We start from the raw sequence: 12,178 nt of genomic DNA, 5'->3' as shown, positions 1-12,178 counted from the left end.
AACAGTAGCTGATCCTACTTATCCCAAAATGAAAACTATCATTGTACAGGAATAGACAGAAACCTACTAGTATAGGGATAAATATGGACAAACCCAGTCCACCTTCCCAATGTCCATTTAGCATTACTTGTGCAACTTGCTGATTGGCTAAAGTTGATGTACAATTGTATTTCTGGAAAATGCATTGTTTATCAATTGGAATTGAGTATAAGAAAAGTGTAATACTGCAATAAAACAAACACTAAAACGTCTACTTATGTGAGATGAAAACATATATAGTCATATTCACATAGATATGTGGTAGGGACAACAGCTAAAGGACATCATATTCAGATAAGCAACGTGAACAGATTTAAGCTGGCCATTACTGAAGAGGAGAAAAGTATAAACTTCAGGGGCTAGGGCATCCCTTTCTAACTCTTTTTTTCTCTCTCTTCTAAAAGAGACTGATTGATCTGACTGAGGTTACCCTGTGAGACTTCACTGAAGCAGAGAAGGCTGTGTGAATAGTCCCGTCGCTCTATAAAAGCTCTTGCACAATACCAAAGGAAAAGGAGGACTCAAAGCGAGTGACCCCCCTCCTACTGCTACCTCTGTCAAACAAAGTCCTGAATACCTGGAAGGCTTCTTCAGGTATACTTGTGGGAGTTTTTACAAGATAAAAAGCCTTTATAAGATCGTGTGGAGGGTTTAAAACGTACAATAAACTGGGGTTCAGAAAAGAATACAAAGGTTATACCTCCAAAGTTATTTTCAACCTTTTCTCTACTTTTTAATTGATATTCTTGTGGGTTTTCCTCAGAAAATGGACAGACAGTGAGGGTAGTGAATGCGTGTCTGTTTGTGTGTCTGCAGGCATGTGCATACGTGTGTGTGTGTGTGTGTGTGTGTGTGTGTGTGTGTGTGTGTGTGTGTGTGTGTGTGTGTGTGTGTGTGTGTGTGTGTGTGTGTGTAGTGGGAGGGTGGAGGGGGCTAGGAGGAGTGATGTAGTCACAGGGTGTCCCAGCACCAGTCCAGATTAGTAGTAGTCAGAAGGGTGTCAGTCTCAGGGAGGCTTCTGTGGCTCTGATCTTAGAATAGTGCTCAAGCAGGACTAACAGAAAGAACCACAACATGCACATGATGCCACTGTCACATGCACCTCACATGGTTGTTTGTGAATAGTTGTGTGTGTTTTTATTTTGTATATGTACTTAATGTATGTACTTAATGTATGTATGAATGTATGTATGTATTGTAGGGATACAGAGAGGTTAGGAAAAGAGACAGGAACGAGAAAGAATGGACAGATTATATAAAATAGAGCGAGACAGAATTGGACAGTGAGGTCATTACAGATGCCAGAAGGAAAAAATTAAAGATGAGAGAGAGAGAGAAAGAGAGAGAGAGAGAGAAAGAGAGAGAGAGAGAGAAAGAGAGAGAGATAGAGAAAGAGAGAGAGAGAGAGAGAGAGAGAGAGAGAGAGAGAGAGAGAGAGAGAGAGCGCGAGAGAGAGAGAGAGAGAGAGAGCGAGAGAGAATTGTTGATACAGTGCATTCGGAAAGTATTCAGACCCCTTGACTTTTTCCACATTTTGCTATGTTACAGCCTTATTCTTTTATGGATGAAATTGTTTTCCCCCCTCATCAATCTACACACAATAACCCTTAACAACAAAGCACAAACAGGTTTTTATACATTTTTGCAAACCCACTTAAATATCACATTTACATAAGTATTCAGACCCTTTACTCAGTACTTTGTTGAAGCACCTTTGACAGCGATTACAGCCCCAAGTCTTCTTGGGTATGACGCTACAAGCTTGACACAGTTGTATTTGGGGAGTTTCTCCCATTCTTCTCTGCAGATCCTCTCAAGCTCTGTCAGGTTGGATGGTAAGCGTAGCTGTACAGCTATTTTCAGGACTCTCCAGAGATGTTCGATTGGGTTCAAGTCTGGTCTCTGGCTGGGCCACTCAAGGACATTCAGAGACTTGTCCCGAAGCCAATCCTACGTTGTCTTGGCTGTGTGCTTAGGGTCATTGTCCTGTTAGAAGGTGAATCTTCGCTCCAGTCTGAGGTCCTGAGCGCTCTAGAGCAGGTTTTCATCATGGATCTCTCTGTACTTTGCTCTGTTCATCTTTCCCTCGATCCTGACTAGTCTCCCAGTCCCTGTCGCTGAAAAATATCCCCACAGCATGATGTTGCCACCACCATGCTTCACCGTAGGGATGGTGCCAGGTTTCCTACAGACGTGACACTTGGCATTCAGGCCAAAGAGTTCAATCTCAATTTCATCAGGCCAGACAATCTTGTTTCTCATGGTCTGAGAGTCCTTTAGGTGCCTTTTGGCAAACTCCAAGCGGGCTGTCATGTGCCTTTTACTGAGGAGTGGCTTCCGTCTGGCCACTCTACCATAAAGGCCTGATTGGTAGAGTGCTGCAGAGATGGTTGTCCTTCTGGAAGGTTCTCCCATTTCCACACAGGAATTCTGGAGCTCTGTCAGAGTGACCATCGGGTTCTTGGTCACCTCCCTGACCAAGGCCCTTCTCCTCAATTGCTCAGTTTGGCCAGGCGGCCAGGTCTAGGAAGAGTCTTGGTGGTTCCAAACTTCTTCCATTTAAGAATGATGGAGGCCACTGTGTTCTTAGGGACCTTCAATGCTGCAGAAATGTGTTGGTACTCTTTCCCAGATCTGTGCCTCGACACCATCCTGTCTTGGAGCTCTACGGACAATTCCTTCGACCTCATGGCTTGGTTTTTGCTGTGACATGTGCTGTCAACTGTGGGACCTTATATAGACAGGTGTGTGCCTTTCCAAATCATGTCCAATCAATTGAATTTACCACAGGTGGACTCCAATCAAGTTGTAGAAACATCAAGGATGATCAATGGAAACAGGATGAACCCTGAGCTCAATTTCGAGTCTCATAGCAAAGGGTCTGAATACTTATGTAAATAAGGTATTTCTGTTTTTTACTTTTAATACATTTGCAAAAATGTCTAAAAGCCTGTTTTTGCTTTGTCATTTTGGGGTATTCTGTGTAGATTGATGAGGATTTTTATTTATTTAATACATTTTTGAATAAGGCTGTAAGGTAACAAGATGTGGAAAAAGTCAAGGGGTCTGAATACTTTCCGAATGCACTGTATGTCTATTTGTGCAAACATACCAGTACATGTGTTTATGTTAATGTACATATGAGTTTGTATGTGTCTGTGTGTGTGTGTGTGTGTGTGTGTGTGTGTGTGTGTGTGTGTGTGTGTGTGTGTGTGTGTGTGTGTGTGTGTGTGTGTGTGTGTGTGTGGAACACGGGGTGTGTGTTCCCATACCTGAGGTGGACTGTCTGTTCTTGCGTGGGGAGCGTGTGAGTCGTTGGTAGGGGTCTGCGGCTCCGTACAGGTCCAGTGTGCCCATACACATCAGAATAGTCTTTTGAAGGTAGTCCACCACCGTTAGACCATTACAGTTCCCAAACGCTAGGCTGACAAACACACACACACACACACACAGAGGGAGGAGAAGAGAGTGAGAACCAGCCACTACCTAGTCAGTGTGAAACGGAAGGGAGAAAGCGGATAGAGAAACCTGAGGTTTAAAATCCATAACCTGAATAATAATTCCTATCTATAGTATAATGTAATTTACCAGAAGCTCGTCTTTCCAGGAAACACACAAAGAAAACACATAGGTAATTACGCATGAGGCATCTTTTCCCATACATACATTATTCAGAGATCATAGGATCAGGGATTCTACATTTTCTGTCTGGTTAATAGGTAATACTACATCTTCCACATGGAATCACTGAAAATGGACTGGTACGTTTCCCCCACAATTTCCTGTATTGTGGCAATAACAATCCTGTTCACTGAGAAGCATGATGAACAGCATACAAATACTGCAATGCCAATCAACGTTAGCATACCTGAAATACTGTAGGAAGACTTATAATAATTTGGTGGCTGCTTATATTTGTCCTATTTCACACATGTACAGTGGGGAAAAAAAGGATTTAGTCAGCCACCAATTGTGCAAGTTCTCCCACTTAAAAAGATGAGAGAGGCCTGTAATTTTCATCATAGGTACACGTCAACTATGACAGACAAATTGAGATTTTTTTTCTCCAGAAAATCACATTGTAGGATTTTTAATGAATTTATTTGCAAATGATGGTGGAAAATAAGTATTTGGTCACCTACAAACAAGCAAGATTTCTGGCTCTCACAGACCTGTAACTTCTTCTTTAAGAGGCTCCTCTGTCCTCCACTCGTTACCTGTATTAATGGCACCTGTTTGAACTTGTTATCAGTATAAAAGACACCTGTCCACAACCTCAAACAGTCACACTCCAAACTCCACTATGGCCAAGACCAAAGAGCTGTCAAAGGACACCAGAAACAAAATTGTAGACCTGCACCAGGCTGGGAAGACTGAATCTGAAATAGGTAAGCAGCTTGGTTTGAAGAAATCAACTGTGGGAGCAATTATTAGGAAATGGAAGACATACAAGACCACTGATAATCTCCCTCGATCTGGGGCGCCACGCAAGATCTCACCCCGTGGGGTCAAAATGATCACAAGAACGGTGAGCAAAAATCCCAGAACCACACGGGGGGACCTAGTGAATGACCTGCAGAGAGCTGGGACCAAAGTAACAAAGCCTACCATCAGTAACACACTACGCCGCCAGGGACTCAAATCCTGCAGTGTCAGACGTGTCCCCCTGCTTAAGCCAGTACATGTCCAGGCCCGTCTGAAGTTTGCTAGAGTGCATTTGGATGATCCAGAAGAGGATTGGGAGAATGTCATATGGTCAGATGAAACCAAAATATAACTTTTTGGTAAAAACTCAACTCGTCGTGTTTGGAGGACAAAGAATGCTGAGTTGCATCCAAAGAACACCATACCTACTGTGAAGCATGGGGGTGGAAACATCATGCTTTGGGGCTGTTTTTCTGCAAAGGGACCAGGACGACTGATCCGTGTAAAGGAAAGAATGAATGGGGCCATGTATCGTGAGATTTTGAGTGAAAACCTCCTTCCATCAGCAAGGGCATTGAAGATGAAACATGGCTGGGTCTTTCAGCATGACAATGATCCCAAACACACCGCCCGGGCAACGAAGGAGTGGCTTCGTAAGAAGCATTTCAAGGTCCTGGAGTGGCCTAGCCAGTCTCCAGATCTCAACCCCATAGAAAATCTTTGGAGGGAGTTGAAAGTCCGTGTTGCCCAGCGACAGCCCCAAAACATCACTGCTCTAGAGGAGATCTGCATGGAGGAATGGGCCAAAATACCAGCAACAGTGTGTGAAAACCTTGTGAAGACTTACAGAAAACGTTTGACCTGTGTCATTGCCAACAAAGGGTATATAACAAAGTATTGAGAAACTTTTGTTATTGACCAAATACTTATTTTCCACCATAATTTGCAAGTAAATTCATAAAAAATCATACAATGTGATTTTCTGGATTTTTTTTTCTAATTTTGTCTGTCATAGTTGACGTGTACCTATGATGAAAATTACAGGCCTCTCTCATCTTTTTAAGTGGGAGAACTTGCACAATTGGTGGCTGACTAAATACTTTTTTTCCCCACTGTACAAGTGTGTATTAATACACATGTGAATTGGATATCTGCTTTTTGCATATCCCAACTCACCCTGAGACACCCTCAGAGAGTGGAGTCATGGCCAGGTTCTGCCATTATCAAATAGGAACCGGGAGCAATTAGGGTTAAGTGCCCTGCTCAAGGGCACATCGGCAGATTTTTCACCTTGCTGGCTCAGGGACTCAAACCAGCAACCTTTCGATTACTGGTCCAACGCTCTAACTGCTAGGCTACCTGTCACCAATTATGTATTCATTCCAGTTCCAAGAAACAACTTCAGCATGAGACCAACATTCCAATGTCCACACTAGAACCAACACCACTTAGAATGCAGCTCAACATAGTGCTTCTTCATACCATTGTAACATAGCCCCAGTGTGTGTGTGTTGAGTGTAGGCCTATAAGTGCCTAGAGAGGACACACAGAACAAACAGAAGAGGTGACTCAAACACACTTTAAAATGTTAATAGCTTCTCAGGAGCAAGGCTAGTGACCTTTTCTGTGTATTCCCCTCTTTTTTAAAGAGCTGCAAATGTATCTGCTTTTTCTACCAACTCTGCCATTCAGAACAAAAGTTTGTAAATGGCCTTCAGGCTGTCTATTGATTAACTGTAGAGAAAGAGAAAACAAATATTCTCTCTGTCAAAGCAGGCTATTTTCCCAGCAAACCATACAAGCCGCATTTTCTACCTTTTAATCATGTTTTACTGATTACCGTTTCCCTCTGCTACGCTTGAATCATAGATGGGACTGAGTGTTATGAAAAATGTATCAGGGTGAAACAGAGGAATAACATTAATTTCATGCTGTGTATTTAGGCGTATACTTTATTCCATTTATTAGAAAATAGTAGCTGGGCTGATGAATAAAACAGTGTTTTGCTTGAGAGGTGGAAAATGAGAAGAATATGCTGTGAATCACTTTGAAGACAAAAGACGGCTGACAACGATCAAGACGTGCAGCTCAGACAGAGACAGAGACAAAGAGGGAGAGAGGAGGTAAGCGAGAGGGCAATACAGGGAGATAGAGGGAGATAGAGAGAGTGGGGGGGAAGAAAGATGGATTGTGTGAAACCAATAGACAGAGACTAAGAAATACAAAGAAAGAGATAGAGGGAAAGGGAAGCAGGGAACAGACATGGAGTGGAGGGGAGAGATGAAGTGAGAGATGGAGAAAGAGAGTGAGAGATGGATGGTGTGAGTGTGGAAGTGAAAGGTAGATAGGGTACAGAGACACAGAGAGTACAGGGTCACTCACAGGCCGTAGGCAGAGTTGATGTCCAGGCTGGTGATTTGCTGGGGGGGCTCTCCATCCACCCACTGCAGCTGCACCACCAACTCAGCCTGGTACCCCGGGGGCATCCGCACCGGACGATTCTTCACCCTGACATAAAGAGCGGGAAGGGGAGGGAGAGGATGGAGGGAGAGGGGGAGAGAAGGAGAGAGAGAGAGGGGACAGAGAGAGAGAGAGAGAGAGAGAGAGAGAGAGAGAGAGAGAGAGAGAGAGAGAGAGAGAGAGAGAGAGAGAGAGAGAGAGAGAGAGAGAGAGAGAGAGAGAGAGAGAGAGAGAGAGAGAGGACAGAGAGAGAGAGAGAGAGAGAGAGAGAGAGAGAGAGAGAGAGAGCGAGAGGACAGAGAGAGAGAGAGAGAGAGAGGACAGAGAGAGAGAGAGAGAGAGTGAGAGAGAGGGGACAGAGAGAGAGAGAGAGGACAGAGAGAGAGAGAGGACAGAGAGAGAGAGAGGACAGAGAGAGAGAGAGAGGACAGAGAGAGAGGACAGAGAGAGAAAGAGAGGACAGAGAGAGAGAGAGAGAGGACAGAGAGAGAGAGAGAGAGAGAGAGAGGGGACAGAGAGAGAGAGAGAGGACAGAGAGAGAGAGAGAGAGGACAGAGAGAGAAAGAGTGGACAGAGAGAGAGAGAGGACAGAGAGAGAGAGAGAGAGAGAGAGAGAGAGTTGATGGAGATTGGTAAGAGCGAGGGAGGTTGAGCGTTAGAAGGAAAAAAGGAGAGATTTTATGTGTGTACGTATTGATTCATTCTTTGTTGTCCAATATATCTTCTGTATTTCCATAGGAACTCCACGTAAATCGATTTTTCCATCACAGCGACACCTTCGGCACCAGCGGAGCCTGTTGAGGTGTCTGACAGGAGTGACTCACTTGAGGCAGGGGAGGCTGTCTTGTGTGCCACTGCCAGGGCTACCGGGCGGCTGGGGGGAGTGGGAGCTGGGGTCTGAGAAACACGGGTTGTTCTCTGTCTCTGACGGGGAAATAACGTCCTCCGAATCAAACTGCAGACGCACCTCTAGTGACTGTCAAACACATGCACACATAGATGCAGAGATTAGCTGTGACTGCTATAACAAGCATGCTCACTAACACACCTCATTAAACAAGTCATCTAATCCTCAAGCCCTTTATAAGTTCTGGTGGTAAAACAACTGTGGAATGTGAAATGACTTAGGAAGCGGGTTTGGAAACTTCTCTCATCCACTCACCACTATCTGCGTGTTGGCGTCGTGTTTGCTGAACCGGTAGAGGATGACGTGAGCAGAAATGCCCACCACACAGAAGAGACGGCTATGTGGGCACCAGCTGACCATTTGAACGGCGTAGGGGTCCTCCTCTGCCAGCTCGCCCGCCCGACCCTCTCCCGCCTTGGGCTTCTCAAACACCTTGGACGTCTTCAGCTTGTACAGCATCTGCAGGGTAACTGGTCACACAAGACAGGGTGGTATAGTTTGTGTTCCAAATGGCACACTATTCCCTTTGTAGTGCACTACCTTTGACCAGGGCCTAAAGGGAATAGGGTTAATATGTATAAATGGATAAATTGAGTTATTATAGGGCGGAAGATAGCCTAGTGATTATAGCATTGGGCCAGTAACCGAAAGGTTGCTAGTTCGAATTCCTGAGCTGACAAGGTATCAAATCTGCTGATCTGCCCTTGAGCAAGGCACTTAACCCTAATTGCGCCAGGGTCGCTGTCAATAATGGCTGATCCCTGGCCATGACCCCACTCTCCGAGGGTGTTTCATGGGGTGTGGGATATGCAAAAAAACACATTTCCACTTCACACCACACACTTGTACAGGTTACGCATGTGTTAAACAGGACAAATATAAGCACCGCCTACTTGACTTTACGTGCAATGCTATTACCACCAAGTTATATAATCGTACATGACAAGTGTTAGAGATTATTGATGATATTCAACGTAAGAATGGGTGGAGGGAGGGAGAGAACTTACTAGCAGAGGCGTCCCAAAACTTTACGGTTCCGTCTGCATGACTGCACAAAGGATAAAAGATAGGGAAAGAGGTAAAGAGCACAGTCTATTTCTAAAACTGTAGCAGAATTAGACACCCACTCTAATGCTTCTATCAATGATAAACGCCAGAGGAGCAGAGGAAACCTTTATCGTGTCTGAATAAATAGAACCAGCGACTCACTGTTTGTTCACACCCACTGGGAACAGACGTCAATTCAATGTGTATTCATTGAAATGACTTGGAAAAAACCTTGATTCAACCAGTGTGTGCCCAGCTTTCAAAACAAAGTCTCCATCCAACCGTATGGAACCGACTGACTTACCCTGTGACGATGATCTCTGGGTAGGTCTGTGAACCTAACGTCCATGTGCCACCACTCACTGGCCACTCCTGTCATCAATTAAACAGGTGGTCATGGATAGTAAGAAACAGCAGGTCATGAACTGAAAAATTCAGGACGGAATTTCGTTTTTTGCTTTAGCCATCTTGTCATTGTCTGACCTATGACCTGTAGCGTACCTTGTGGCTGTAGCCAGTCTTCTTCTGCTTGGCCCCTATGGAGTAGAGGATGGGGATGATGTCAGGAGGGCATTCAGCGAAGTAGGCCGTACAGGTGACAGGAGACTCGTGGATGTCCATTGGGTAGGGGTTCTCAAAGATGGGGAAACTACAAGGGAGAGGGAACTGTTATAGTGTGCATGTTGAGTTCTCACAAGAAAGACATGGACGTATGTGACTGCTACAGAATGTTATCACCGAAATATTGAAATAACAAAAAAGCAAAGGTACAGTGCTCTAGCTGTGAGTATTGCAGTTTATATAGACCGAGTGGACAAAACATTAAGAACACCTCCTAATATTGAGTTGCACCTCTCCCCATTTGCCCTCAGAACAGCCTCAATTGGTCGGGCATGGACTCTACAAGGTGTTGAAAGCGTTCCACAGGGATGCTGGCCCATGTTGACTCCAATGCTTCCTACAGTTGTGTCAAGTTGGCTGGATGTCCTTTGGGTGGTGGACCATTCTTGATACACACGGAAAACTGTTGAGCATGAAAAACCCATCAGCGTTGCAGTCCTTGACACAAACCGGTGGCACCTACTACCATACTCCGTTCAAAGGCACTTAAATATTTTGTCTTGCCCATTCACCCTCTGAATGGCGCACACACACAATCCATGTCTCAATTGTCTCAAGGCTTAAAAATCATTCTTTAACCTGTCTCCTCCCCTTCATCTACACTGATTGAAGTGGATTTAACCTAGATTCACTGTCAGTCTATGTCATGGAAAGAGCAGGTGTTCCTAATGTTTTGTAGTGTATAGCTAATAGATATTTTGCAGGAGATAACCTCACCCAAGACACCACTTAAGTTCTTCCCAGCAGCTTATTGTCCAATTAGTGTTTCTTATCAACATCCTTATCATGTTAACGCAGCTACTGATAACTAGTTTAGACGTCCCTGCCCTTCCTTCAGCTCCCTCCATCATAGTGTTGATGTATCATCTGCAGAGAGTGTCAAGGAGGTTATTTTAAGAAGAGCAGTGTACGGTGGCCATAGGTGTGACAGTGTCACGGTCATGGTCTTTGTCCTGCTTCCTTAGTGATGATGACACGTTAGTGACGGACAGCTGACCGGAGTGGCAGAGGACTAAGGTTCTCTCAAGGCAATGTGACACATTTGGGCTGGTGTGTGAGTGCGTGTTTATTTTATTTGTTTTAATGGCCATCTGTGACCCTCTCTCTTAATCAGCCAATGGAATGTATATAGTGTCTCTATGTTTAAATCTATTGATGCTGTTTGGGACTCTTATAGTTTTTACGTGGTGTTAGAGGGCTGTTATTCCTCCTGTCACATCGAGTCACATCAGGAAGTGACCGTTTGCTCCCCTCTGGACCACAGCAGGACACCTCACTGCAGGAGGGTGTGTGTGTGTGTGTGTGTGTGTACATACTTGCTCTGTGTCAGATCCACCACGATAAAGTCCTTTTCTAAAAGCACAACCACTGCATAAGGATCCTGGACCTCTGTAGACAGTCACATAGACACACAGAGTAGTGAATTACATTCATACACAGAAACAATAGATATAGTATACATAGAGAATGTAATACTGTAGAAATCATTCAAACACTAATACTTAAATTGAAATGTAAATATACGAATGTGTATGTGTATTTTGTACTGAAGTCCCTGTTCCTCTGCTCTCCCAGGTATATGTCAGCGAGAGCAGATATAGTCATTTAAGGTCTCACAGAGGCACTCATTACATCCCACCTTCGACTCTAATTAGACTAATTATCATGGGGAGAGAGAGAGAGAGAGAGCGTAAGAGTCAGCAAGTGAGTGAAAGAGAGAGGGCCAGCGAGAGAGAGAAAAAGAGAGAGAGAGAGACAGAGCGTAAGAGTCAGCAAGTGAGTGAAAGAGAGAGGGCCAGCGAGAGAGGGAGAGGGGGGAGCTTTTACTCCATCCTTCAAACCCCACCTAAGGACTAATGGCCTCCGCCCCCCACCCCTCCACTCACCATTTGAGTATGGGGTGTCACAGAGTACCAGGAACTCTACGATAGGGTGGTCCATCTCCAGCACTGTGATGGCCTTGCCGTGCATGATGGTCAAGGTGGGCCTCCTTCCACCGGACTTGTCATAAGACAGACCCCCAGAGAAGATCACATATGGCTCACTGCTGTGGAAACAAAGACAAACAGGTCTTAAGGACTGACATTATTGTGATCATATGTTAATATCATGATAGAGTGATCAAGTGTCGCTATGAAATCCAGGAAATATTTCAAATTAATAATGATATATTATCATTATGTAGGCTGTCCTCTTTTTTATTTTGCTGTGTTGGTATAACATAAGGTGATTTGTCACGAGAGCTTTCATGAACTTGTCACACAATAGATGGACAATAAGCTGTCATGAATGATCACGAAAGACATCATGTCCTGTTTATGACAGACAGCTGATGGTCCGCTGATGCACCATCCAAGCTAAGCCTTCCCAACAAATCAAACCATGAAACTACGAGAAACATCACATTGTCTAAAAGAAGTGAAAAAGTACATCAGAACTACAGTATAATATAGATACTTAGGGAGGAATAAAAACAATTTCACATGGCAGGATAACTATGTACAGTATATTTCAGCCAATGGTGCCCTTCCTTCCCACAAGGCTGCTGGGCATAATTCTTCCTGTCTAGCTCAGTGAGACAGCGAGAACAGAGAGACAGACAGTTAGCCCACAGCATGACTGTGAATGTGTTAGTCTGGTCTGGGCCAGACTAACACAACCACCCACATGCACGCCGGT

The 12,178-nt window shown here is 44.5% G+C and overlaps 1 protein-coding gene across 1 annotated transcript in view; it reads right to left on the bottom strand.

Moving 5' to 3' along the window:
* The window catches only part of stxbp5l (syntaxin binding protein 5L), a gene marked incomplete at its 5' end in the record, with an annotated part of 245,729 nt that overhangs the window by 36,658 nt on the left and 196,893 nt on the right, over window positions 1-12,178 (bottom strand). Inside the window, 9 exons of the mRNA XM_084162475.1 lie at window positions 3,312-3,463; window positions 6,847-6,972; window positions 7,749-7,900; window positions 8,087-8,301; window positions 8,839-8,879; window positions 9,183-9,250; window positions 9,380-9,527; window positions 10,816-10,888; window positions 11,386-11,543. Coding sequence (XP_084018601.1) covers window positions 3,312-3,463; window positions 6,847-6,972; window positions 7,749-7,900; window positions 8,087-8,301; window positions 8,839-8,879; window positions 9,183-9,250; window positions 9,380-9,527; window positions 10,816-10,888; window positions 11,386-11,543 — 1,133 coding nt within the window. The remainder of the gene's footprint in view (window positions 1-3,311; window positions 3,464-6,846; window positions 6,973-7,748; window positions 7,901-8,086; window positions 8,302-8,838; window positions 8,880-9,182; window positions 9,251-9,379; window positions 9,528-10,815; window positions 10,889-11,385; window positions 11,544-12,178) is intronic.

The sequence above is a fragment of the Coregonus lavaretus genome (assembly GCF_964263955.1).
Source record: "Coregonus lavaretus genome assembly, chromosome: 5".
In the NCBI taxonomy this organism is placed as follows: Eukaryota; Metazoa; Chordata; class Actinopteri; order Salmoniformes; family Salmonidae; genus Coregonus; species Coregonus lavaretus.
The sequence above is the reverse complement of the archived record's forward strand: the minus strand, read 5'-3'. Positions and strand labels throughout refer to the sequence as shown.